This window comes from Chaetomium fimeti, assembly GCF_033439085.1.
Source record: "Chaetomium fimeti strain CBS 168.71 chromosome Unknown B0H64scaffold_5, whole genome shotgun sequence".
Lineage (NCBI taxonomy): Eukaryota > Fungi > Ascomycota > Sordariomycetes > Sordariales > Chaetomiaceae > Chaetomium > Chaetomium fimeti.
This window is the reverse complement of record NW_026944333.1, coordinates 2650430-2674294: the sequence shown is the minus strand read 5'-3', so window position 1 is coordinate 2674294 and position 23865 is coordinate 2650430. Positions and strand designations below refer to the sequence as shown.

Here is a 23865-nt window from a genome sequence, read left to right as displayed (position 1 = left end):
GAACTCCCCTGTCAGTGTCACTCTTCGGGTGCTACTCGGTCAGTCGCACTCTTCTTGACCCCGGTTAGCCTCGTGTTCGATTGCAAGCATCCAAGGTCATCGAAGAGTGCCGGATCGTGGCGTTCTCTGTCAATGTGTTCTGTTTGTGTCGGGACGGTTTCATTGGCCTCGCGGCTTGCGTCCCGGCTTGCTGCTGCAAGTCGGGTGAAATCTGCAGTGTGGCGCTGCAGTTCCCCAAGCCATGATTATGCAGGTTATCCCTGCTTTGCATCATTGGCCATTTTCCTGCGTTGAGCCCGAGCGGGCGCCACTCGGGTGAGAGCGGGCCAAGTCATTGAATTGCCCGTTCTCATCTGACCAAGGTTGGTGCGGAACGTTGACCTCCCTAACGATGCTCTCTAATCTCGTCGTTCACGAGAGCCGGTACACAGGGAATGCATACGCAACCCGAGACAGGGCATCGATGAGTAAGTCACACCCCGGGCGGATGACGAGACGCAGGAATGCCCAACCTCGGCTGCTGTGGAAAGCCATGTATACACTAGGGTCATACCGGATCGTACTAGGTCATTGTAGCTCTCAAAGCGGGCCGAGATTTGACGCATCAAGGACCAGCCTTAGGATAGCTCCAGCTGTGTTTGCCACTGCCTGCCGCAGCGAGCGACACCGTGGGACAAAACCGGAACGTTGGCTGAAAGTTAGGCTGTCTGTCCACGAACTTGCTCTCCGGTAGTCTGGTAACCAATTGAATTGCCTGGCTAACAAAAAGCAAGGCCCACACCACCTTTGGCTGATGTCTTAGATATTGACTGCGTGACCTATGGTGGCGTTTTGTTGACATGTTCTTGGCTGGGGTTCAGAGCGGCAAGCAACCGGAAGCTGTTGGAGAAGTGTGTTCTTGCATTGCGGATTTCTTTCTCGTTTCGAGATCCGGCATCATACAGCATTCCATCTCAAGTCCTTCCCCTTCTTGACTCGACCAGCAGGGCTAACGAACTTGCACAGCAGTCGTTCACAACATCGGGCGGCATATATCGAACCGGCATCAAACGAGGCAAACATTGGGCCACTCGTGTCAATCAATAGCCAGCACGTGCATGCCCCAACCGCTCAAGGCAGCCCCCAATAATAAGTTTCTGTCATTTCCTTGGCTTTTGTTTGTCGCCGGACGGGTTAGCGACGGAAGTTTGCGCCCGGAGAGGACGGCGGCAGAAACCCTGCCGGCACCCTCAACCAAACACGCTCGCCGTTTTCAACGATAGGCTTTTGGCAGACAAACACTTGCTGTTACACGGCATCAGTTTGGGTGGCAGCGCTCGAATCCTCCTTCACTCAACTCCACGGGCACTGTTTGACTGATCTCCAACTCGTTGGGCTTTCACATCCCTGTCGCCCACAGCACGTACAGCATATGGCAGACGAACTCCTCACGGAGGGCCGGTTCACGCACTCTGCAATGCAGGTCTCATTGTGCTATGGTTGTACTTCCGGTATGTTGACCCTCGGTAGTGTCCGATTCGCTCGTGTCACCACTGAACCAATCACCCCTTGTTTGTCGAGAATGAAACTTCGGTACTGGACGGGGTAATACCACGCCTGCATTTCTTTCGAGAATTGGTCCCTAGAGAAGAACGTTTCTATTGAGACCAATGCCATTTCCGATGAAATGCCGGGAAGGACGACAACTTAAGAGACCGGCGAGCATGTTCACGGAAAGTGTTCTGCAAGCTACACTAGCATATGTCCATCACCCTCGTCCTTCCGAGCGGCTGTCTCCGGTAGGCATCTGCAACCTTTTTAGTACCGTTAGTAGACGCAGAGTCCTCCGCATAAACGAGTGAGGGATGTAGAATAAACCCAATGGCCGAAGAATACGAAAGGACTGCCGGACAACTCACACCGGCTCGGGTACGTCCAGCAACCCGACAACCTCATCACGACGCATAGGAAATATTTTACCTCGCACGGGTCAGGTTTGAATCCGAACTCGACATACAAACTCCCTATCCGGGCCATGCCCTGCCAATCCCCCTCAGTCACGAGCAAGTAGGTTTTATGAGGCTCGGCGCAGGGCTGTCTGGCGGGGCGGCCACTCATTGGGAGGAATGAAACGGGGAGAATGCCCGGAACTGAACTATATCCGCTCGCGCAGTACAGGGTCGGTCATAGTGGCCTGATGTTCATCGGGAGCTTCCTGGACTGGCCAGCGGGCCGAGAATGTCTTGGATGCATGTAGACCGGTGAAGGCCGAGGGGTGTCGGGGACCGGCTGAGGCCGCATTTCCCTTGGCGGCTATGCTTTAGGTATGTGTTTCTGACCAAGATGATGAACTGTCCACTTGGATGGTCCAATTCCGCTGTCGCATCTGATTCGGGGTGGGCATGGTTCAATACCGTCCGAAGGACAGACTCAAAAAGGGTTGTTAACCGATGGAGGTCACTCCACGATGTTCACTTCTGTATGAATCATTCCCGACCACGAAATAACTCCTTCGGTCGGTTATATCCCCTACCATCCAATGTCGTGATGCTCCCTCGGTAGTAAAAAAAAGGGGTGTTTTGTTGAGAAAAGGGGCGCCAGCTGTGGGTGCAGGTGACAGACAGGTCTTTCAGCTGGCAAGTGTGCGTCGAGACTGTTGCGGGGTTACCCAACTCATTCTTGGGCTGCAATCAATTAAACAATTGCCAGGGGCACGCGCGCTAAAGACGCGCCTTGCGCGTTCCGGTCGCGTTTTCCCATCTCCCCCCACATTCGTTACAATCTCAACCCGCAGCCGCAGCCTGACGCCCTCCCCGCTTGACCCTGCCACCATCTCCATTTTCCATATTTCTCCGTCAACGGCAGCATCATGGACACTTTGATGCTTCAGAGAGACGAGGCCACGCGCGATCGCGTGCGCCAGGCCATCGAGTTCCTCGATCCCCGTACGAAGATTTTTGTTTCCCTCCCCGCTCTCTGCTACTCCTGCAACGAGTGCAAATACTCTGTAACTACCCCTCTAGAGCAGTACTGACAGGGACTCGGGTTGCAGATGACCAACATGCGCGGAGCTACAGGTCAGACATCATCCTGATGCTACAGAAGAACCAACGCAGACTAGTTGTCAACATCGACCATGTCCGTGACCACAATTCCGAGATCGCCGAGGGTCTCCTCAACAACCCGTTCGATTTCATCCTGGCCTTCGACCATGCCTTAAAGGAGATCGTCAAGACCTTGCCCCAGGCCCGCCCTGACCAAATCGATGCGGATGTGTTGTATTACTGCGCCTGGGCCGGCAGCTTCGGCCTCAACGCCTGCAACCCGCGGACGCTGTCGTCGCAGCACCTCAACAGCATGGTCTCGATCGAGGGCATCGTCACACGTTGCTCGCTAATCCGGCCCAAGATCGTCAAGAGTGTGCACTACGCGGAAACCACTGGGAAGTGGCACTTCAAGGAGTACCGCGACCAGACTATGACCAAGGGCGTCGCCACCACGAGCGTCTACCCCACCGAAGACCAGGAAGGAAACCCCCTGATGACCGAGTACGGGCTGTGCACGTACAGGGACCACCAGACCGTTTCGATCCAGGAGATGCCCGAGCGGGCGCCCGCAGGCCAGCTGCCCAGGGGTGTCGACGTGATACTAGACGACGACCTTGTCGACAAGGTCAAGCCCGGCGACCGTGTTCAGTTGGTGGGCATCTTCCGAACTCTCGGCAACCGGAACACCAACCACAACAGCGCACTCTTCAAGACAGTACTTCTGGCAAACAACGTTGTGCTGCTCTCGACCAAGTCGGGCGGCGGTGTCGCGACTGCCACTATTACCGACACGGATATCCGGAATATCAACAAGATCGCCAAGAAGCAGAAGCTGTTCGACCTGCTGTCGCAATCTTTGGCCCCGAGTATTTACGGGCACGATTACATCAAGAAGGCCATCCTCTTGATGTTATTGGGAGGAATGGAGAAGAACCTGGAGAACGGCACACATTTGAGGGGTGACATTAATATCCTGATGGTCGGTGACCCCTCGACTGCAAAGTCCCAACTGCTTCGTTTCGTGCTCAACACGGCGCCGCTGGCTATTGCCACTACTGGTCGTGGCTCTTCCGGCGTCGGTTTGACCGCTGCCGTAACATCCGACAAGGAAACGGGAGAGCGGAGATTAGAGGCTGGTGCCATGGTCATGGCCGATCGCGGTGTGGTGTGCATCGACGAGTTCGACAAGATGTCGGACATTGACCGAGTGGCTATCCACGAAGTCATGGAACAGCAGACGGTTACCATTGCCAAGGCGGGCATTCACACCTCCCTGAACGCTCGCTGCAGTGTCATCGCCGCTGCCAACCCCATCTTTGGCCAGTACGACACCCACAAGGACCCGCACAAGAACATCGCGCTCCCCGATTCCCTGCTGTCTCGTTTCGATTTGCTCTTCGTCGTCACGGATGATATTGAGGATACCCGGGACCGGCAGGTCTCAGAACACGTCCTCCGCATGCACAGATACCGGCAAGCCGGGACAGAGGAAGGCGCGCCAGTGCGTGAGAACGCGGGCCAAGCGCTAAACGTGGCACTCAACAACCAAGCTGAGTCGCAGCGCCCGACCGAAGTGTACGAGAAGTTCGATGCGATGCTGCACGCAGGTGTCAAGGGGACAGGGCGGGGTGCCAACAAGAAGCCGGAGGTGCTGAGCATCCCCTTCATGAAGAAGTACATCCAGTACGCCAAGACGCGTATCAAGCCCATCTTGACACAGGAGGCGGCCGACCGCATCGCCGACATCTACGTCGGTCTGCGTAACGATGACATGGAAAGCAACCAGCGCAAGACGAGTCCCATGACGGTGCGTACGCTCGAGACGCTCATCCGTCTTGCCACTGCACACGCCAAGTCCCGCCTTTCCAACCGGGTAGACGAGCGCGACGCCGCTGCCGCGGAGTCCATCCTCCGCTTCGCGCTCTTCAAAGAAGTCATCGAGGACGAATCCCGCAAGAAGCGGCGCAAGACCCGCCCTCTTGAGAACGAAGCCGAGGGCAGCAATTCCGACGACGACTCCGACCCCGATGACGACGAAGAAAATGGCACCGCCCGCGGCACCACCGCGCGTACCAGCGCCGCACGCTCGACCCGCGCATCCCAACGCACCAACAATAGCACCCGCCGCCGGCCGGCTGCCCACGCGACACCCACAGAAACACAAGACGAAACAGGGGGCGACGAAGAAGAGGAGGAGGAACAAGAAGACCTCTACAACGCGACCCCTCGCCGCTCGACTCGCACATCCCGCACCACTCCGGGCGCCGCAGCATCCTCCTCCTCCCAACCCTCCTTCGCCTCCTCCCTCCCGGCCTCCCAACTCCGCACCCAATCCCAACGACGTGGCGACGACGACGCCGCCCTCGCCTCAGGCACCGCCAACCTGACAGTCTCCGACGGCAACAACAACGATGCCAACGACGACGAAGAAGAAGAAGAGGAAGAAGAAAACGCGCCGATCAGCGAAGCGCGCCTCGAGGTCTTCCGGCGCGCGCTGGGCCAGCTGCTGAACACGAACCTGTTCGAGGACGACTCGGCCGGCGTGGCCGACCTGATCGACGCCGTGAACCGCAAGGTTGGTGGTGGTGCTGCGCAGCGGTTCGGTCGGGAGGAGGCGGTTAAGGCGCTGAGGGAGATGGACGAGCGGAATCAGATTATGTGAGTTTTTGACTATTCTTATGCTTATCCCGATGGCAGAGTGGTTTTGCTGACGTGTTGATAGGTATACGGATGGTGAGTTGGTTTATAAGATTTGAGGAGGTGGGAGTGGGATGTGGGAGGGTGGTGGTAGAGTGTGGCATGGGGGGCGGGTTGGAGTTATTTGTGTCATGGATGATATGATGAGGCGTTATGTTTGGCGTCGCATGGGCATGATGGATGTAGACCAAGATCCGAGCTACCAGTTGCGTATGATGATTGTTTACGTTCCATGATGAGCAACTGCGAATATTCTGGGGGGAAGTAAAAAAGGAAGATACTCGACGCGAAAAAAAAACATACAGCACCGAGGATTCCCCAGTCGTCACCGACCTGAGTACTAGTTCGGCTCTCACGAGTTTAACTAGGGGAGAGCGGACGGGATCCCGTGTTTTCTCGTAGATATGGCCGTATGTGACAGTCCAGACAGAAAGTGTCGCTTATCAACGCAGATTCCTTGCTGGGAAAGGGGGGAGCTGGTGGCGGCGCGATTGAGCGCCGGATTTTAGGGACGAGGAACTCAATCTAGCATCGCAAATGGTGGCGATAAAATCGGCAAAAAAAGGAACGGTGAGAGGTGGTGAAGTCCTCGATACCCCGGGAGACGGGGGAGGCTGAGCTTTGCTCTTTTACCGCCCTTAACACAGTACCCATTCACACTGGCCATGGTGGTTGAATGGTACCCAAATATAAGTTATATGGTCTATCCGGACACCTAGTTACCTAAATATCTACTACCATGGGCAGACCATCGGTCAACCCGAGTCTCTGGCACGGCTGTCCCCAAGTCAAAGCCGTCCCTGAAACTCCTCCAGCCTATCCTCCACCCTCACCCCGTTCCACGTCTCCCGCCCCTCCTCATCCACGCTCAGCACAGGAAACCCAACCTGCTCGATGGCAAAGCTAGCCGCGACATGGCCCCATGCGCACGCCTCCTCGATCGACTTGCCCCTCGCCAGGGCCACGGACAGGCCGCCCAGGAAGGTATTCCCGCCCCCCGTCGGATCAACCACTTTCTCCCCGGCATCCTCCTTGTCATACCCCTCCCCATAATAAGCAGGCACCCACTTCTCAACCCCAGGATCGATCTCGATCTCCTCCCGCGCAACACACCCCTCAGCATCCTGCATCAGCCCCGCAAACAGCGCCTCCATATCCGTGTCCGGCCGCAGCCCACCGCGGATATACTCCTTCTTCTTCGGCTTCTTCGCCCCCACCCCACCCAAGCCGGCGGCACCATCACCACCCGTAACAACCTTCTTCTTCCGTCCCCCATTGCGGGCGACGAAGCAGCCGCAGACCCCGGCGCGGACGACGAGGGTGTAGCTCTGGAGGGGCATGCTGGCGAGGAGCTGCTCGCAGGCGCGCTCGACGGCGGCGGGGCTGACGGCGCCCGTGGCCGGGTCGAGGCCGTCGCCGCCCATGAAGCCCGCCAGCTCGGCGTGGTTGGGCGAGCACACGTCCACCAGCGGCAGCGTGTTGGTGCACGCCAGCAGCTCCCCCGGCACGCACCGGTCCGGCACGGGTTCCCACACCACCAGCGGCCGCGCGTACGCTTCGCCGTGTGGGTCGTGCGCCGGCGGGGAGGCGAGGTACGCCGCCTTGCGCCGCGAGAGGATGGTAGAGACTAGCTCCTGGCACCGCTGCGGGCTGCAGATCAGGTGGATTGCTTTTGCTTGGAGGAGGGGTGGGGTCAGGTCCGTGGCGGTCAGCCGCAGCTTGGGCGTGGTGTACCGGAAGGCGCGGTGCTCCGAGGCTTCGGTGTAGCCGTTCCAGGCGCGGGTGGTGAGGCGGGAGGGGTCGTGGCGGGAGAGGGCTGAGGTCTGCCAGCTGGCGATCTCGGAGGCGATGGCGGGCGGGAAGTCGGAGCCCTGGTCGACTATCCAGCCGACCGTCTTGGACACCGGGGGTGGGGAGAAGAGACGGGCGCCAAGGGCTGAGTAGGAGCCGGCGCCGCCGAGAATATCGTAGACGGGGGGTTTAGGGGGGAGGAACTCGATCTCATCTGGGGCTTTTGTTAGCAAGATTCGGGGTTGGCGGGTCTGATAAGGTCGTCAACGTTGACGCTTGATTCCCTAGGTAGTTATGAGTCCGTAGGGACACTGCAGCAAAGACATACCGATGATAAACATGCCCAAGGTGACAAAGTCGATCTCCTGTGTTTCCGGTATATCCTCAACACTCCGATCCGGCTCCGCGCCGGTCGAGACCCGGCCATCAAGGTCCCCGTCTCGGTCCATGTCCGGGTCTATGTTCGGATCCAAGTTCGGATCCAAATTCCGGTGTAGAACCATCTTGATGGCGGGGCCGGCCTTGGCACAGGATACAACAATGTGCAGTATTCCTGCGTTCCCGGGTTAGGTTTTGCGTGTTAGGGCAACCAGTCGGCGAATTCGGTACCTTAGCGAACGAGAAAGTGCCCCAGAGAGCGCCCTAGAGAGAACCGGAGTACCCAATGACTAGGTAGAGTGGGCTGGGACGAAAACTTCAATCGAAAACGGAAAATGAACGACTGGCAAAGCTCAGAAGATTGAAAAACAAAGGAAACCCCAGGCAACGTTTTCCAGGCCTGGCTGAAACAGTGAAGCTGGATCGTCACTGGCTGATGATCTGGGTGAGAGGGACTCTGGATTGGGAGAGTACTAATATCGTGTATACATACAGTACATTTACGTCGACCCGCAGGAGCTGAACCTCGCTGCAACCAAGTTGGCCCTAGGTTTGGTTGGCCAAAGGCTTCAACGGGAAATATCCAAAGGTCCCAACGCAGCAACGCCTAAATGGAGCAAATCAAGGTGGGGTTATAGAGAGTACTTAAGTTAGCTATACAAGGTGGTGGCTCTTCTAGGTTTAACCAACAAATCTTCTCTCCAATGGAAAAGAGAGCGAAAAAGTACCAGGGAAAGGGAGATATGAAGCAGAACTTGGTCACACCATCTCTAGGTAGGCTCTCCTCGATAAGGTAAACCCCCACCTAGCATGCAGGAGCTCCTGCCCGTCAGCGACAAGTCAACATCTCTCGCAGCCTGAACCCCTCCAAAATCGGCCATTGGACGAAGGGGGGTGAGATGGACCTCAGGAGGAGTGGTGGGGCAATTGACCCCGGTCGATGCTCTGGAGCTGGGCACACTGGGGGTGGATGTCAGGCACTCGTCAGGGGTGTCTCAACCCTCAACGTCTTTGAACGCGAAGTTGCGTTGACTTTCTATCTTATGCTGTCGCCTGATTCCCCACCTCCACGCAACCATCTCACGACCATCTTAGGCCGATAAATATATAAACACACTCTTGACTCCGTGTTTTGACGACCACGGCTTTTCTGGCGACTGCCTTCCCGTACACCCCTCCTCTCCGCGCAACCCGGCCCCTCGCCCTTTTCCCCACCACTTTGCGCTCCTCGTCTGCGCCCGCCCAACATGGCGTCCAATTCTATGCACAACTTGACGACTCTGATCAAGAGGTTCGTAACCAGACTGTCTCCGTTCTACCACCGGGATCGCGCTGTGACTTCCGGCGCAAACAAGGCACCCAGAGGCTGACCCCGAACTCACCAGGCTCGAGGCGGCCACGTCTCGCCTTGAGGACATGGCCCAGTCGTCATTCGAGCCTACCCAAGGTGTCCCGACTGTTCAACAGCAGGGTGTCGCGCCCAAGCTTTCGGTTCCCGCGCTGCCCGGGTCCCCCCAAACCGCGATAGGACCGAGCCCGCCCGCTCCTGCGCCAGAGCCTGTCCCCGAGACGATCGAAGAGTTTGATAACCTTATCAACCAGTCGCTCGCGAACTGGGTCAAAATCAGCAATGATATTGGGGGTCTGGTTGCTGAGCAGGCCGCCAAGGTTGTCGAGGCCTTCAAGGAGGAGCGCAAGTTCCTGCTCATCACCACCAAGGCGAAGAAGCCCGATCTCGCAGGTGCCGATATGTCTGTGTTCCAAGACCTCGTGAAGCCCATCGGCGACCTTATATCCGCCGTTACCCAAATCAAGGATAGCAACCGCGGCGACAAATTCTACAACAACCTTTGCACCGTGGCCGAGAGCATCCTGGCTATGGCCTGGGTGACGATGGACACCAAGCCGGCCAAGCACGTTGAGGAAAGCCTTGGGTCCGCACAGTTCTATGGCAACAAAATCTTGACGGCGAATAAGAACAAGTGAGCAAGGAATTGGCTCCGCAAACAAATCAAACATACTGACTATGAGAATAGGGATGAGCAGCAGGTCGAATGGGTCAAGGCTTACTACCAGGTCTTCCGCGATCTCGCCGAATATGTCAAGACGTACTACAACCAAGGCGTTCCCTGGAACCCCAAAGGTGTAACTCCGGCCGAAGCAGCCAAGTTAGTCAACACGGCATCCGCCTCCGCACCCCCCGCACCGCCAGCTGCACCTGCACCTGCAGCCGGCGGGGCTCCTCCCCCTCCTCCCCCACCCCCGCCGGGCCCGGCGCCAGTCCTCAACATCAAGGAGGAAAAGGCCGAGCCGGCCGCGCCCGGCGGCCTTGGCGCCGTGTTCTCCGAGCTCAACAAGGGCGAGGCCGTCACCAAGGGCCTCAGGAAGGTGGACAAGTCCCAGATGACGCACAAGAACCCATCCCTGCGGGCCGGGTCGACTGTTCCGGAGCAGAATGGCTCAGCAGTACGCGGCAAGAGCCCCGCGCCGCCAGGCACGAAGCCCAAGCCCGAGAGCATGCGCGTCAAGAAGCCGCCCAAGAAGGAGCTCGAGGGCAACAAGTGGACAGTCGTACGTATTCCCACACCCCTTTTCTTCCCCTTCTCGAGTACGTAACGCACTAACTCGCCCCCTCCAGGAAAACTTCGACAAGTGGCCCTCGCCGATCGAGATCGAGGTCTCGCTCTCGCACTCGGTGCTCATCTCCAAGTGCAACAACACGACCGTCATCCTCAAGGGCAAGGCCAACGCCGTCACCGTCGAGAACACCAACCGGCTCTCGCTCGTCGTCGAGTCGCTCGTCTCCAGCGTCGACGTCGTCAAGTCCAACAACTTCGCCCTCCAGGTCCTCGACACCATCCCCACCGTGCTCATGGACCAGGTCGACGGCGCCCAGGTCTACCTCAGCAAGGCCAGCTCCGACACCCGCCTCTACTCGAGCAAGTCCGCCAGCATCAACCTGAACGTGCTCGCCGGCGGCGGCGAGGACGAGGACTACAAGGAGATCCCCCTGCCTAGCCAGATCTGCTCGTGGTGGGATACCGAGAAGGGCGAGGCTGTTAACGAGATTGTGTCGCATTGCTCTTGAGCGTAGCGGGGGTGAAATGGAGGAGGGTGTTGGAAGGGAGAGGGCGGCTTGGATTTCGATGGGAGGTAGAATAGAAGTGGGCGGGCAGGGGTGGGAGATGGCAGGGCAAGCAAGTTTCTAGTTTATTAGGATTGTCTGTCCTGCTGTCGGCCGGCGTTTTGGAGACGTAACTGCAGCGCGGTTGAGTAGTTGTAGAAGAGTATGTTGTATGAAATCAGTCGATTTACTCCGTGGAGCCATGATGGCGTGGTATCAGCGAACATACATGTTTATCCTACTTCGTATGAGTCTATTCCGTGGAATTTATTGAGTGTCAAGGAGGACAGTTGCATACAACAAAAACCTAGCCGATAATACAAGGATAGATACAACGGAGCTACGTAGCATCGATCTATGACAAGAAGGACACCTAGACCAACTCTTAAAAATGTATGCAATGCTCTAAGTAGAGAGAGGACGTTTCGCTAAATATGACCCAAGTCCAGTTGTGTCTCCCCCGTCTGACTATCCAAGTAGAAAATCACCCCCTCTCTCCTTCAAAGAAGAGCGAGCCCTTTAGATCTTGGCTTTGGGCGCCTCCAACGAAGGCATCAGCATATCGCGCATATCACCCGCTGCCTCGTTGAGATAGAAGCTCATCTTGTCGCTGCCGAGGCCCTTAGAGACGATGTTGAAGTTGATGCTAGACATGGCGAGTTAGCTAACCGCGAACAAGGAAATGAAATAGGGTTAGTGGAAGCAAAATGCATACCTGTTCTCGTTGATCATGTAGGCAATGCCAAAGCCCTCGTCAATGACCTGGCTCCAGCCGTAGCCGTTGAAGTACTCGGAGCTCAGCTGGCTGGTGGAGAGGTACCACGAGGAGGAGTAGGCGTAGGCGGGGTCCTGGTAGAGGGCGGGCACCTCCTGGCCGGGCTCGAGCAGGCGCTTGAGGCCGAACAGGTGGCGGTCGACGCCCTTGCCGTCCGAGGCCGCCGTGATGTACTCGATGTGGGCGGCGACGGCCTTGCGGAAGAGGGCGGCGCGCGCCTCGCTGTCGAGGCTCTCGTCCGCCATCGACCGGCACCACGCCACGCTGTCCTCCGACACGGAGCGGCACGTCTCGGTGCGCCCCTGCTGGAAGCGGCGCGTCGCCGCGGACTCGTAGGTCGGGCGGTTCTTGCCGTACATCTTGAAGTAGGCGAGCTGGATGATCATTTGCACGTAGGCGTCCGGCGAGCACTTGAACTTCTTGATCAGGCCCTTGCCGTAGCCCTGATACGCCTGCACGGCGAGCTGGTGCTGCCCAATGACGGCATTGAAGTCGAAAACGGCGCGGTCGATCTCGGCCTGCACCTCCTTGGTGACGGCGAACTTGATGGGTTGGGGGTCGGGGATGCTAGAGCGAACGCTCGGATCAGAAAAGTCGAGCTTGTTGTTGAGAATGAGGTCGTTGACGTAGTCGTTGAGCCGGTGCGTGGGTGTACCGTCCATCATGCTGTGCTCGCCCATGAAGCCCGAGGTGCCGTTGTCGTTGACGATGAACTGCACCGGCTTGTCGTACCAGCGGTTCTGCCCATCACCATGCCAATAAGCGTGCGCCCGCTCCTCGAGGGTCACCGGCTTAGCATCGTCCAGGCAAACGACGAAGGAGGCAGACTCAACGGCCTCGATCGCCTTGGCGTTGGAAGGGTCGGCGGCGAGCAGCACTGCCCGCGCATCTGTCCAGACATCGCGGTTTTCCGAGGTCAGAGCACCGACAGCAGGTGCGCGCTCGCCGGCGAGCTCGTACACCCGGCGGAAAGCCTGTTCGAGCTCGGACGTGTTGAGCTGCTTGCCAGCGACCTCGTGCGAGACCTTGAAGAACTGGTTCTTCCGGATCACCAGGATGTGCTTGTGCTGGTTGTGGTCAAACTTGACGGGGTGGTCTGCGGGCTTGGCGGGCACGCGGCTGGCGTTGAACATCCACTTGTAGCTGTCCATGCAGATGGGCAGCTTCTTCATGTACTCGGGCTCGAGGCTGCCCGCATCCACCTGCTTCTTGAACTCGAGAGCCGCCGTTGTGATGGCCGCCGCACGCTTGGCGGGATCCCGCCGCCTCCGGTCGTCGCGGTGCGAGTAGAAGTAGCTAACGTAGGGCACCACGGGGTCGCGGTAGCTAAGGTAAGCCGCATCGTTCCACCACTCGTAGATCCAGTTCTTTGTCTTTGGGTCCTCGCGCCGGGCCGCCAGCTTGTCCTGCAGCTTGCGACCGGGGCCGTTCGGGGCGATGAATTCTTGTACCGCCTTGGTGCTGCTCTCGAGTTCCGAGGGTGTGAGAAGTGGCTTGAGCGACTTGAGATACCGCGCGGCGGTCTCCTCTAGCGTTGGGACGGGTAGCCGAGGGAGCGACTCCTGGAAGCGGAGCATGGCCCCCTTGGACTTGTCCTCGGCGTACCCCGCCGGGAGGGAGCTGTTGTTCCGTCTGCTCGCGGGAGCCATGGCCGTGGTGAGTCTCTGCGATTGCCGGCGTTAGTTAGAGCTGGGAGGAAATCGGAGGCGCAACATGATACGACGAAAGGCTGGACTAACCAAGGGAGTCGCCGAGGTGTGTCTGGAGAGGAGGTTTCGAAGAGCGGGAGACCGAGCCTCTGATCTTGCAATCGCGGCCAACATCACAACTTACTTACGGGAGTGGAGCTGGAAGATCACAAGCTGGGAAGAAGGAGGAGAAGAGAGAAAGAAAGAAAAATATGACTTTTGGAACACGGCGTTTGCCTCGCGGTCACAATCCAACAACGGAGAACACCTTGGAATTTACTAGGAACTTAGTCCGGGGGTGGAGGGGGTGGGGGAGGGTTCCAACAAGAACTGCGGGAGATTGGCGGTGCAGGGTCGGTCCTTCTTCCCGATGCGCCTTCTCCGTGAGCCTAGGCACTTTTTCAGGGTCCGGGGTTTTGTTGCATCGGCATCGGCTGTCTGGAGAACTGAATGGAGAATGCGCGCAGTGGGTTGCCGCGGTGCGGAATGGAGAAGGCGCAGAGGGTGTGCTCTCACACTGCAGCGATGGCCGGTGCTTTGGCCCGAGCCGAGGCTAATTGCCGCCATTAGCCTTCCATCTTCCAAATCGCCGCGGCTGCCGTGGGGTCCCCATGGAGTCAATTCCGGCAAGCCACCCCTGCTGCCGAGCACTGCTCACACGCCACAGCTGACGTCGTCAGTGGTCGGCTTGGCTGGTTGCGGGCCAGCGGATGGAGACGTCGCTGTTCCAGAAAGAGAAACCTTCACATGCTAAAAAACACCGCCCTTTTTTGTTTAATGCGAGATTTGAGTTATTTGTCGTGGTGTATTCCTGCAGGCAGCCAAATCTAGCCCTGTGATACTAACAGCTGACACTAAACGGTCACACGCCCTTACCCACTTCAGTTAGCTGTACGACAACTCCGAGCCAAGCGGGTACGACTCCTCCGCCAACAACTGCTTCTGATAGGATCTCGGATTCAACTTCTCTAAAAGAAGGGCGGAATGGCCGAGTGGTCTAAGGCGGAGGATTTAAGTATTTTCTTAGATCTCCTCTTCTCGAGAGAGAGCGTGGGTTCGAACCCCACTTCCGTCAACTTGTTGATTTTTGATTTCGGGCCTCTTTTTGCTTGGTCATTCACATTGCATATTATTTCGATATCCCACTTCGGGGTAGGTTGTTGTTAAACCGCAGCGAAAGTGACGGGCGGATCAAGCACAAAGTGTATTCATATAACGACTAGCTTCGCTCGAGCCCAGGCTAATCAACAATTACACACACCGGCAGCCTAACCAGCAGCTCACTCAGGCCATGAGAAAGATTGCAAACGGAGAACCGATGAAGGCACTTGTATAACTAATAAGTCCACTTCTGGCAACCCCCCCCCTTAACCAGGTCGCGGTCCAACACGAATCCCACCATGCGGCCCTGGTGTTTGATACAACCAAAGAGAAACAAAACATTTCTTTTTCATACAACATCCTACTACTCCCACACAACCAATAATACCCATCGAACCCTCCCAGCCCCTGACGCCTGAAGAGAGCCAAACGAACCCAAGGAAAAAAAAGAGACACTCTCGTGCGAGCTAATTAGGCCTCGTAGCTCTTTATCTGGCCCTCGGCGCTCAGGGGCTGCACCGCTCCGGCAGCGGGCGGGGCGTGGAAGCTCATGCGCTGGCCGTCGACGGCGAGGTCCTGGGCCATGCGGGCGCCCTGCTCGCCGCCGACGGCGGCCGCCTGCTTGAGCCCCTCCTGGACCTCGCGCACGCGGCGCTTGAACGAGAGCCGGTCGAGGAAGAGCTGCTGGCGGGCGCGCTCCAGCTCGCGCCGCTCCGCCTGCAGGATCGCCTCCATCTCGTTGAAGTACTTGAGCTTGAGCTCCATCTTTTCGAGCGTCACGTTGACGGCCGAGGACACGAGCCGGGTCATCTCGCGCTCCTCGTGCGAAGCGAGGCCGCCGGCCCGGGCGCCCACCGCCGCGAGCGGGATGCTCGCCAGCGCGGATGAGCTGGTGGTTGTCGTTGTCGTGGTTGTGGTGGTGGTCGTGGTGGTCTCTTGCCTCAGGTCCACGTCCATCGAGTCACCGCCCTCTTTCTCCTTGCCCTTGCCGTTGGCCTGCGCATCACCCTGCGACCCGCTCTCAAGCTTGTTCCGGAGGTTCTGCTTGAGAATCTCGGCTGATTTGTTGGCGGCGGCAGCGGTGCTGGCCGGGTCGGCAAGGCTGGCGAGGAAACCAACGACCGACATAACCGGGTTGTCGGTCTGGCTGAACGGAAGTTGCCCGCCGTGGCTACCCAGCATCTGGAGGCCAATCGGCGCGTCCAGCCTCTCGGACTCCAGATACTTATCCTCGATGTCGAGTTGTAGGAATTGGAGCACGCACTCCTCACGCGTACGAGTGCTCACATGCTCGGCGATCTCGCCCCAGTCCTCGTCGTAGCGCTCGAGCCCCTCGAGAAGGCGGAGAATCTCGGCATCACTCCACGGCGCATCCCTATCGAGAATGGACGAGTATGTGGGGTTCTCCATGCGGGTGTAGTGGGCGCTGGTCTGGTTGCCAGGCAGACGCCCTTCGAGGTAGCAGCTGGGGCACAGGTCGTACTTGGCCTTGTTGGTCGGGTCTGACTGCGAGCTGTGGTAGTAAATACGAGTGCAGTCGGTGCCGCAGTTGAAGCAGCTAATCTTAACAATCGGGGCCTTGGTGAGCTCCTCAGATCCAGACACGCCATTAGTCGTCGGTGCTTCACCGTTAGTCTTAGCCTCGCCCTTGTTGAGCTTGTTGTTCTTGGCATTGGCCTCGTAGATGTTGCGGCCAAGCTCCAAGTTGAGCTCGCTCTTGGGTGCCGGGGTGGTGGTAGCCTTAGCCTCAGTATCCCGATTCTGCTTGCCCTCGGTGATTACAGGGTCCGCTGCTGGTTGCCAGGGCTGAAGACCGCGAGGCGTGTCGCAAATAATCTTGAAGTGACCAGTAAAGGGAGGGCCGACATGAGATGGGCGCTGGTCAGCATCGACCTGATAGGGCGTTAGCATAAAGATCAGATAATAACTTGCAACGAATCATCCTACCTGATAGTTGATGAGGCCCCACTGTTCAAGGAAGGCGTGTACGCGCATAATGGCACAGACGTCGCCCGCCAGGTTGCGCCGGCAGGCAGTGACGGTGAGATATTCGACCGGGTTCAGCCGGTAGGCGTTGATCATAAAGTCGCGGTAGTCCTTGTAGACCGCGGGCGTTTTGCTTCGATTCCTGTTGTTAAAGAATTCGGGCAGTGCTTTCCGCTCAATGTTGTGAACGGTGTTCATGTCGAACCAAGTGCTGTAGCTCGGAAGGACGATGGCGTGGGTCTGGGAAATCAGGTGTTCCCTCGCGGCATTCTCGATGAACTCCTTTGTCTTGACCTCGCCGGCGCCGTCCTGACCGGCGCCGTCAACCTGCCCCGACTCGTCCTTTGGCGCGTCACCCATCTCCTCGTCCCCGCCAGCCGTCTCCGCAGGCGGGCCCTCGGGCGCGTCGAGAGGGTTGTCTGATGCCGCGCCGGGCGCGGGGGTGGTGCTGTCTTGCTTAATGGCAGGGCCCTCGCTCATTTGCACATCTAGAGAGGTCGATGGGTCAACAACACGTTCGGCAAGGCGGCCAAGATCACCCCAGCATACCTTCACTGGCGTCATTGGCATCAGGGAGGGGCGGTTGCGCCAGGATGGGGTTGGCGCCCGGCGATGCGCCGTTTGTCGGGGTACCATAGCTGACCGAACTTTCCTCCATTGCGACGGCGGGGATAAAGCGTGAAGTGTAGACAACGTCGGATGCAGGAGTGGTTAGAGTTAACCAGCTCTCCACGGAATTAACCTGCCAATCGAGGTTGATGGCAAAAGTTGCGTTTCTGGCCAAAGATGACCCCGAATCAGTTATGCAAACAGGATGCAAGATGGAGTCCTGATGTTAGCTGGCGCAAAGTGCTGTTTTGGCGATGGCTGCAAGGGGGGCAGGCGGTTCGTGATGGGTCGCGTTGGAGAAATTGATCGCGACGCACCACGCAGCACAAGCAAGCGCAGAGGGGACCCGCCGTTCAAATGCACGGGCCATCAGTGGACTGGAAGATATCACGTGAAACACATTTACGCGAGCCACATCAAGGCTGATGACTAAAGCCACAATGCCTGCCCGGCTTCGGACATCTGCTTGGCGACTGTTCCAATCTGGGGAAAGTGGTACTGGTGGGTCCTCCGAAGCTAACCTCGGGCCGCTTCAATCCGTCATCGAGCCTCGAAACTGGAAAGCAGGACCGTTCCGTTTCCCAACCCACCCGGTTGAGATCTTGGAAGATCAAGTCACAATTCGCCGGCCAGCCCCCTTCCCACAAACCAATTCATTCGAAACCATGTTGTCGGCCGGCAGCCGGGCGTTCTCGGCGCTCGCCCGCCCGACACTCCGGAATGCGACGACTCCCGCCTTCGCCAGGTCCCCCGCGGCTTTGCGTCGCCTACTCTCGGCCCTCGCCATCCTCGAGCAGCGGGACGGCCAGCTCAACACCGGTTCGCTAAGCGCCATCAGCGCTGCCCAGAAACTCGGAGGTTCCGTTCACGGCTTCCTTGCCGGCAGCAACATCAAGCCCGTGGCCGCGGAGGCAGCCAAGGTCGAGGGCGTCGAGAAGATCGTGGCGGTGGAAAACGGCGCATACGACAGGGGACTGCCAGAGAACTACGCCCCGCTGCTCGTCGAGAACATCAAGAAGGGCGGCTACACGCACGTCATTGCGGGCAACACGGCCTTTGGCAAGAATGTCATGCCCCGCGTGGCGGCCCTGCTCGACTCCCAGCAGATCTCGGATATCACGGCCATTGAGAACGACAAGACGTTTGTGCGCCCCATCTACGCGGGCAACGCCATTGCCACGGTCGAGTCCTCGGATGCGATCAAGGTGATTACCGTGCGCGGCACCGCATTCCCCGCGGCGGCCATCGCGGGCGGTTCCGCTGCCGTCGAGGACGGCGTCGACCCCAAGGCGGAGAGCGCGGCGGAGTGGGTGTCGGAAGACCTGGCCAAGTCGGACCGGCCGGACCTAGCGACGGCAAGCAGGGTTGTTTCGGGCGGGCGGGGGTTAAAGTCGAAGGAGGAATTTGACAGGGTTATGTTGCCCCTGGCCGACTCGCTCGGCGCTGCGGTCGGTGCGTCCCGCGCGGCGGTCGACAGCGGGTATGCGGACAACAGCTTGCAGGTCGGGCAGACGGGCAAGGTGGTTGCGCCGGAGCTGTACATGGCTGTGGGTATCTCGGGTGCGATCCAGCATCTGGCAGGTATGAAGGACAGCAAGGTGATTGCGGCCATCAACAAGGATGCGGACGCGCCGATCTTCCAGGTGGCGGATGTCGGGCTCGTGGGGGATCTGTTTGACAAGGTACCCGAGCTGACGGAGAAGCTGAACAAGGCGTAGACGTTACAGTTATAGTTACAAAAATGTACAAATATCTACTCGACGTACCTATGTATATGTATGCACACACCCAAAACACCCCGTCACCCATCAGCCCAAAACAGCCAACATATCCGCCGTTCTCGTAAACTTCTCCCTCTCCTTCCCCACCTTCCTCCCCCTCTCCCTCTCAGCAGCATCAATCCTCCTCCACCCCTCCCAATCCACCACCCTCGCCTTGTCCACCTCCCCTCCCACCTCCGCCCTAACCCCCTCCCACCCCCCAACATCCCTCCCCCCCTCAGCACCACCCTCATTCAAAAACCTCCCCCTCCCCGCATCACCACCACCATCACCACCACCACCACCACCACCCCCCCAATCCTCCACAATCGCATCCGCCGTCGCAAAAGCATCCTCCATCGTCGACGCGATCACCCCCGTCGGCCCGCGCTTCACCCACCCGGCACAGTACAGCCCGCGGAACGCGCCCAGGCGCATGGCGCCGTCGGCGGCGCGCTCCTCGTGCGCGACACGCCCGCGCCCGTCGTGGCTGAGCACGCCCCACCGCTCGCTGAAGGGGATGTTGAGCGGGGCGAACTCGGGCAGGGGGGTGGAGCGGTAGCCGATGGAGCGGAAGGCTATGGCGGAGGGGAGGGTTGTTGTGGTGGAGGTGGAGGGGGGGGTGGTGGGGAGGGCGTAGGCTTGCGGGTCGAAGGGGCTGGGGGAGAGGGTGGTGGGGGTGAATTGGGTTGAGGCGAGGCGGGGTGGGTTGGTGGTGGTTGTGGTTGTGGTGGGGAGGAAGGCGGTTGGGGAGAGGAGGAAGTCGAGGGACCAGGACTTTTGGGCTTGGTCGGAGAGTGTGGTTGGGGAGCCCTTGAGGAGGATGTCCATGAGTCGGCGGGGGGCGCGGGGCAGTGATTTCGGGTCCGGTGGGATCAGGGAGGTGTCGATAGGGTGGAAGGCAACCGAGGGGAGGCGCATCAGTTCGCGGATCTCTTTAATGGTGAAGGCTGCCTGCATCGGGCCGCGGCGGCCGACGATGTGCACCCGCTTGACCTTGCTCTTGGAGAGTGTTTCAATGGCGTGCTCGGCAATGTCGGACTTGCGAAGAACGTCCACGTCCTCGAGTAGCATCCGGGCCACGTCAAGAGCCACATTTCCCTGGCCAATGATGACGGCCTCTTCCCCCTGAGTGAGGTCAGGGGCGAGGTCGGCATGTTCAGGGAGGCCATTGTACCAGCCGACAAACTCTCGGGCCGAGTAGACGCCTTTCAAGTCCTCACCCGGAATACCCAAGGTCCTGTCCTTTGCGGCGCCGTATGAGAATACCACGGCGTGATAATGACGGAGGATGCTGGCTAGCGGAATAGTACCGCCATCTGGGTGGTCACTCTTGGTACCGATGGAAACATTCCCAATGAAGGTAAAGTTTGGGGAGGAGGCCACCTCTTCGAACTTTTCCTGGCAGTTCTGTAGCTTGGTTAGCATAGATGATCATAGCAACCAAATTAGGGTATGCGGTATACCTTTACTTCAGGGTGGTCTGGGGCAACTCCAAATCTCACCAGACCAAAAGGGACGGGCAACGCCTCGTACATGTCGACCTTGGCGTCTTGAATTTTGGACATGGCCCTGTAAGCCGTGTAAAACCCGGCTGGGCCGGAGCCGATGACCGCTAACCGAAACGGTTTGCCATCATTACGAGTACTCTGCGCCGTAGACAAACTCCGGTATGCGACGGGGTTGAGTGAGGAGGATGCATTCAGTTTCCGCATCCAGGTCGCACGCGGCTGCCACCTGGCGCATCGAAGGGGAAGCATGGCCGTGCTCAATATGGAAGCTGGTTGGTTGTGTATGACAAAAATCAAAATGGGTATTTACCACACAGTATGTTAAAGGCAGGATGAGATGGATTGAGTCAAACTCCGAATCCGGAATCGGCTCCGTTGTGAATTGCTGCCCTCGGCCGGGCGTCGAGTGGGGTTCCAAGGCCCCGTTTTCAGTGGACTCGGAGCAGCGGGTCATTGCCGGCGGTCCTCCGAACGCTCCACAGCGCCTCGGAGATGTGCCGAGGACAAGAGAAGACGACTTACAACTAACTCACGAACATTATTTTGTAAGTTAATTGCTGTTTTTGAGCTTTGCCTTTTTACCACGCCTTACGGCTTGCTCATTCCGCTCATTAAATTTGGTACCGAGGATATATGCCGGCAAGTGGTGTTGCACACAGCGCTTAACACATGGCTTTCAGGTAACTGGGCTGAAACCACACTGTTGCCCCGTCAACCATGCCCGTCAACAGGTTCCTGCATTGGCGCCCCAGCCTTGCCCCACGACTACATCCTCAAAGTCGACCTCACATGCACACACAACTTGATTGTCATTTTTCCTACGTAAAGCCACCTTCCACATTTTAGAAGAAAAAGTGCAGATTGAGATAAACCGCCACAATGGGGGGCTCTCAACCGCCGTTCATGTACCAGTCCGTCAGTCGGGACGATGAGCGATTCCCGGCTGTCAAATTCGACCCAAAGGCAGTGACTCGAGCAAGTTACGAGTCAAAGAAGCCGAAACCTAAGCCGGACGGCCCGCTTGTCTCATTCAACCGTCATCCCGAGTATGTGCCCCCTTGGTTACTCCCTCCCTCCTCTACAACTCCATACCACATCTTGGGATCAACATTCCAGTGCCGGTACCTGGACACCCGCTAACTCACAACCACAGTGCCCTTATGGTACCCAATGGGCGAAACAAGTTTAGCCCGATGGGGCACAAGACAAAGAGCTGGATCAAGGGCATGCGCGTTGTGCAGATGTGTCTCAGGGTCGTCCAGGCCATCGCCGCCGTCGGCCTTATCGTCGCCATGAGCGTATCAGGTTTGGGAGGATGGGTCGTCATTGTGACCGTAAGCTACCTATTCAATTGCGACTCAGATACGCAGTCTACTAACCACCGTCATAGTGTGGCATTGTCATTCTCCACTGCACCTACAGCGTCTTCCATCATGTCCGGCCAGCAGGCGCTAGAACTCCGGGCTCGTCTGCGGGCTACCAGTTATTCGCCGGCATCTCTGACCTCTGCGTTCTGCCCCTGTACGCGTACGGTGCCGTCATGACTAGGAACAAGAACGAAGAGTGGAAGACGACGGCCCCCCCTGATGACCCGGACGTCGTCAAGTACATGGTCCCATCCATCTTCTACGGTCTCATCGGCGCTGGCGGCTTACACCTTATCTCGCTGCTCATCTCCCTATGGCTCGCCTTGATGTTCCGCCGCATCGCAAACATGCCTCCGGACATGAACCCGCTAGAGGCCAACCTCACCTCGCGCGCACACAAGCGCAACAAGTCGTCGGTTACCACCACTTCGACCTATTCGGACGAGAAGCCTGAGAGCGAGCTTTACGACGACAGCTCTCGCCCACCGTCTGTTCCATTTATGCATACCCGCCAAGGCTCGGATCTTTCTCTCGCCTCTCGCGACTCCCGCGACTCCCGCCTGAACCTGCCCAGCCGGCAGTACCAAGTTCCCACCAGCAACCGCAACTCGGGCACCCCACAGGACCTGAAGCGCATGTCCGCACCGCTTCCTCCAGCCCACCGCGCCTCCTACACGGAAATCCCTCTCGGCGAGACCGGAGCTGGCTCCTCCCGCCCAGTTTCTATGCACTCGTCCCGCCCCAGCACCGGCTCTGTCCCCTCCTACCGTGCCGAGCCCGTCTCCCCAGCCCAAACCGTCCAGCCGCGCTCCGCCAGGTTTACCGAGACCTGGTACGCCTCCGAATCCCTCATCAACCGGACCCAGCAGCGCAACCGAGCCACCCCGACCCCGAAAAACAAAGCCGCCTACGCCTCCCTAGACGCCTCCGACGGCGAAAACAACTCCGACTCGGAAAACGACACCTTCTACACCCCAGCCCGCGGCGGCACCGCCGGCAACAACGAAAACACAAACCACCCCAACCCGCTCCGCTCCAACCCCCTCGCCAGCAACGACACCACCAAACCCGAACCCAACAACTACAACACCACCAGCACCCGCCGCCCCCGAACCCCCTTCTCCCGCCTCCGCAACTCGGTCCTCTCCACCATCTCCCCCAACGACCGCCGCGTCTCCGGCAGCCAGGACATCACCGACCAAACTCAGACCCAAACCCTCGCAGTCGGCGGCGGCGGTGCGCCCGGCGGCCCGCGCAACCGGCTCTCCTCCATCCAGCCCGACGGCGCCTTCTTCTCCAAGCCGTACGGCGATCTCAGGGCGGCTACGCCGCCTGTTATTGTTGGGGGGCGGGATGAGAAGACGGCGGTGGAGCGGGTGGTGTCGTCGGGGAATGATTATGATTTGGGGAGTGGTGGTGGTGGTGCGGGCGCGATGGGGAGGAGGAATGTGAGTGGGAAGGTTGCGGAGGAGGGGAGGGCGGGGCAGAGGTGGTCGAGGTATGGGGTTTTGAATGAGTAGGTAGGGTCGTTTTTGGCGTGTTCTTTTCTTGTCTGGGTAGGGGGGGTGGTGGTGATGGGTGGGTGGATGGGTGGGATGGTGGAGTGAATGAGGTATGCTGCGGTGAGGCGTTTGGTCTCACATATGGTTATATGTTTGTTGGGTTATTTTGTGTTTGGAGTTAATGGTGTTTGTTTATGGCTACCTAGGAAAGTAGATGGATGATGGATGAATGTACGGTTATGTTGGTTTGGTAGGTAGTCTGGCAAATTCTGATTTATAACTGTCCAAAAAGTCTGTCTATTCACAGGGGTATAACTGAGCAATGGCTGTCTGTACTTCGCAAGTCCTAACCAGACGCCATCCCGGATCCCGTCGCGCTCTCAGCATAACACAAAACTTCCCTCGTGCCTACTCATCCCCCCTCTTCTCCCTCGTCCACCCAGCCCAATCCGTCCTCCCACCCCCCTCCCCAAACCCGTCACCCTCAACCCACCCCCTCCCATCCCACACACCGAGCCCACAAAGATGCCGCATCGTCGGCCGGCCATGC

The 23865-nt window shown here is 58.4% G+C and overlaps 8 protein-coding genes and 1 non-coding gene across 9 annotated transcripts; 5 read left to right on the top strand and 4 right to left on the bottom strand.

Annotated features, from left to right (window-relative positions):
- Positions 1–2478: 2478 nt before the first annotated feature.
- On the top strand, positions 2479–5826 carry B0H64DRAFT_362212 (MCM2/3/5 family-domain-containing protein). Its single transcript, XM_062801759.1, has 4 exons — positions 2479–2621; positions 2706–2924; positions 3032–5684; positions 5749–5826. The coding sequence occupies exons 2-4, from the start codon at positions 2849–2851 to the stop codon at positions 5780–5782; spliced, it is 2763 nt and encodes a 920-aa protein (XP_062658207.1). The 5' UTR covers positions 2479–2621; positions 2706–2848; the 3' UTR covers positions 5783–5826.
- Positions 5827–6511: 685 nt separating this feature from the next.
- B0H64DRAFT_375452 (Ribokinase-like protein) lies at positions 6512–8017 on the bottom strand (the record flags this gene model as incomplete). The annotated part of the gene is made up of 2 exons (XM_062802418.1): positions 6512–7728; positions 7843–8017. The coding sequence occupies 2 exons, from the start codon at positions 8015–8017 to the stop codon at positions 6512–6514; spliced, it is 1392 nt and encodes a 463-aa protein (XP_062658206.1).
- Positions 8018–9139: 1122 nt separating this feature from the next.
- On the top strand, positions 9140–10980 carry B0H64DRAFT_418460 (adenylate cyclase associated N terminal-domain-containing protein; the record flags this gene model as incomplete). Its single annotated transcript, XM_062805320.1, has 4 exons — positions 9140–9183; positions 9278–9874; positions 9929–10463; positions 10531–10980. 4 exons carry the CDS (start codon positions 9140–9142, stop codon positions 10978–10980), a joined length of 1626 nt encoding a protein of 541 aa, XP_062658205.1.
- Positions 10981–11535: 555 nt separating this feature from the next.
- On the bottom strand, positions 11536–13440 carry B0H64DRAFT_324147 (acyltransferase ChoActase/COT/CPT; the record flags this gene model as incomplete). The annotated part of the gene is made up of 2 exons (XM_062800643.1): positions 11536–11662; positions 11732–13440. The coding sequence occupies 2 exons, from the start codon at positions 13438–13440 to the stop codon at positions 11536–11538; spliced, it is 1836 nt and encodes a 611-aa protein (XP_062658204.1).
- Positions 13441–14457: 1017 nt separating this feature from the next.
- On the top strand, positions 14458–14554 carry B0H64DRAFT_t110. The gene has a single exon. It is a non-coding gene; the product is annotated as a tRNA-Leu (tRNA).
- A 108-nt stretch (positions 14555–14662) lies between these two features.
- Positions 14663–17482, bottom strand: B0H64DRAFT_401283 (SWI/SNF complex protein-like protein). The gene is made up of 3 exons (XM_062804151.1): positions 17116–17482; positions 16528–17054; positions 14663–16473 (listed from the first exon to the last, which is right to left on the bottom strand). The coding sequence occupies exons 1-3, from the start codon at positions 17222–17224 to the stop codon at positions 15052–15054; spliced, it is 2058 nt and encodes a 685-aa protein (XP_062658203.1). The 5' UTR covers positions 17225–17482; the 3' UTR covers positions 14663–15051.
- Positions 17483–17712: 230 nt separating this feature from the next.
- Positions 17713–18936, top strand: B0H64DRAFT_401281 (uncharacterized protein). Its single transcript, XM_062804150.1, has one exon. It carries the CDS (start codon positions 17841–17843, stop codon positions 18891–18893), a length of 1053 nt encoding a protein of 350 aa, XP_062658202.1. The 5' UTR covers positions 17713–17840; the 3' UTR covers positions 18894–18936.
- Positions 18889–20695, bottom strand: B0H64DRAFT_425376 (uncharacterized protein; the record flags this gene model as incomplete). Its single annotated transcript, XM_062805683.1, has 2 exons — positions 18889–20345; positions 20402–20695. 2 exons carry the CDS (start codon positions 20693–20695, stop codon positions 18984–18986), a joined length of 1656 nt encoding a protein of 551 aa, XP_062658201.1. The 3' UTR covers positions 18889–18983.
- Positions 20696–21325: 630 nt separating this feature from the next.
- On the top strand, positions 21326–23333 carry B0H64DRAFT_325805 (uncharacterized protein; the record flags this gene model as incomplete). The annotated part of the gene is made up of 4 exons (XM_062800713.1): positions 21326–21492; positions 21600–21780; positions 21837–22304; positions 22395–23333. The coding sequence occupies 4 exons, from the start codon at positions 21326–21328 to the stop codon at positions 23331–23333; spliced, it is 1755 nt and encodes a 584-aa protein (XP_062658200.1).
- Positions 23334–23865: the final 532 nt, after the last annotated feature.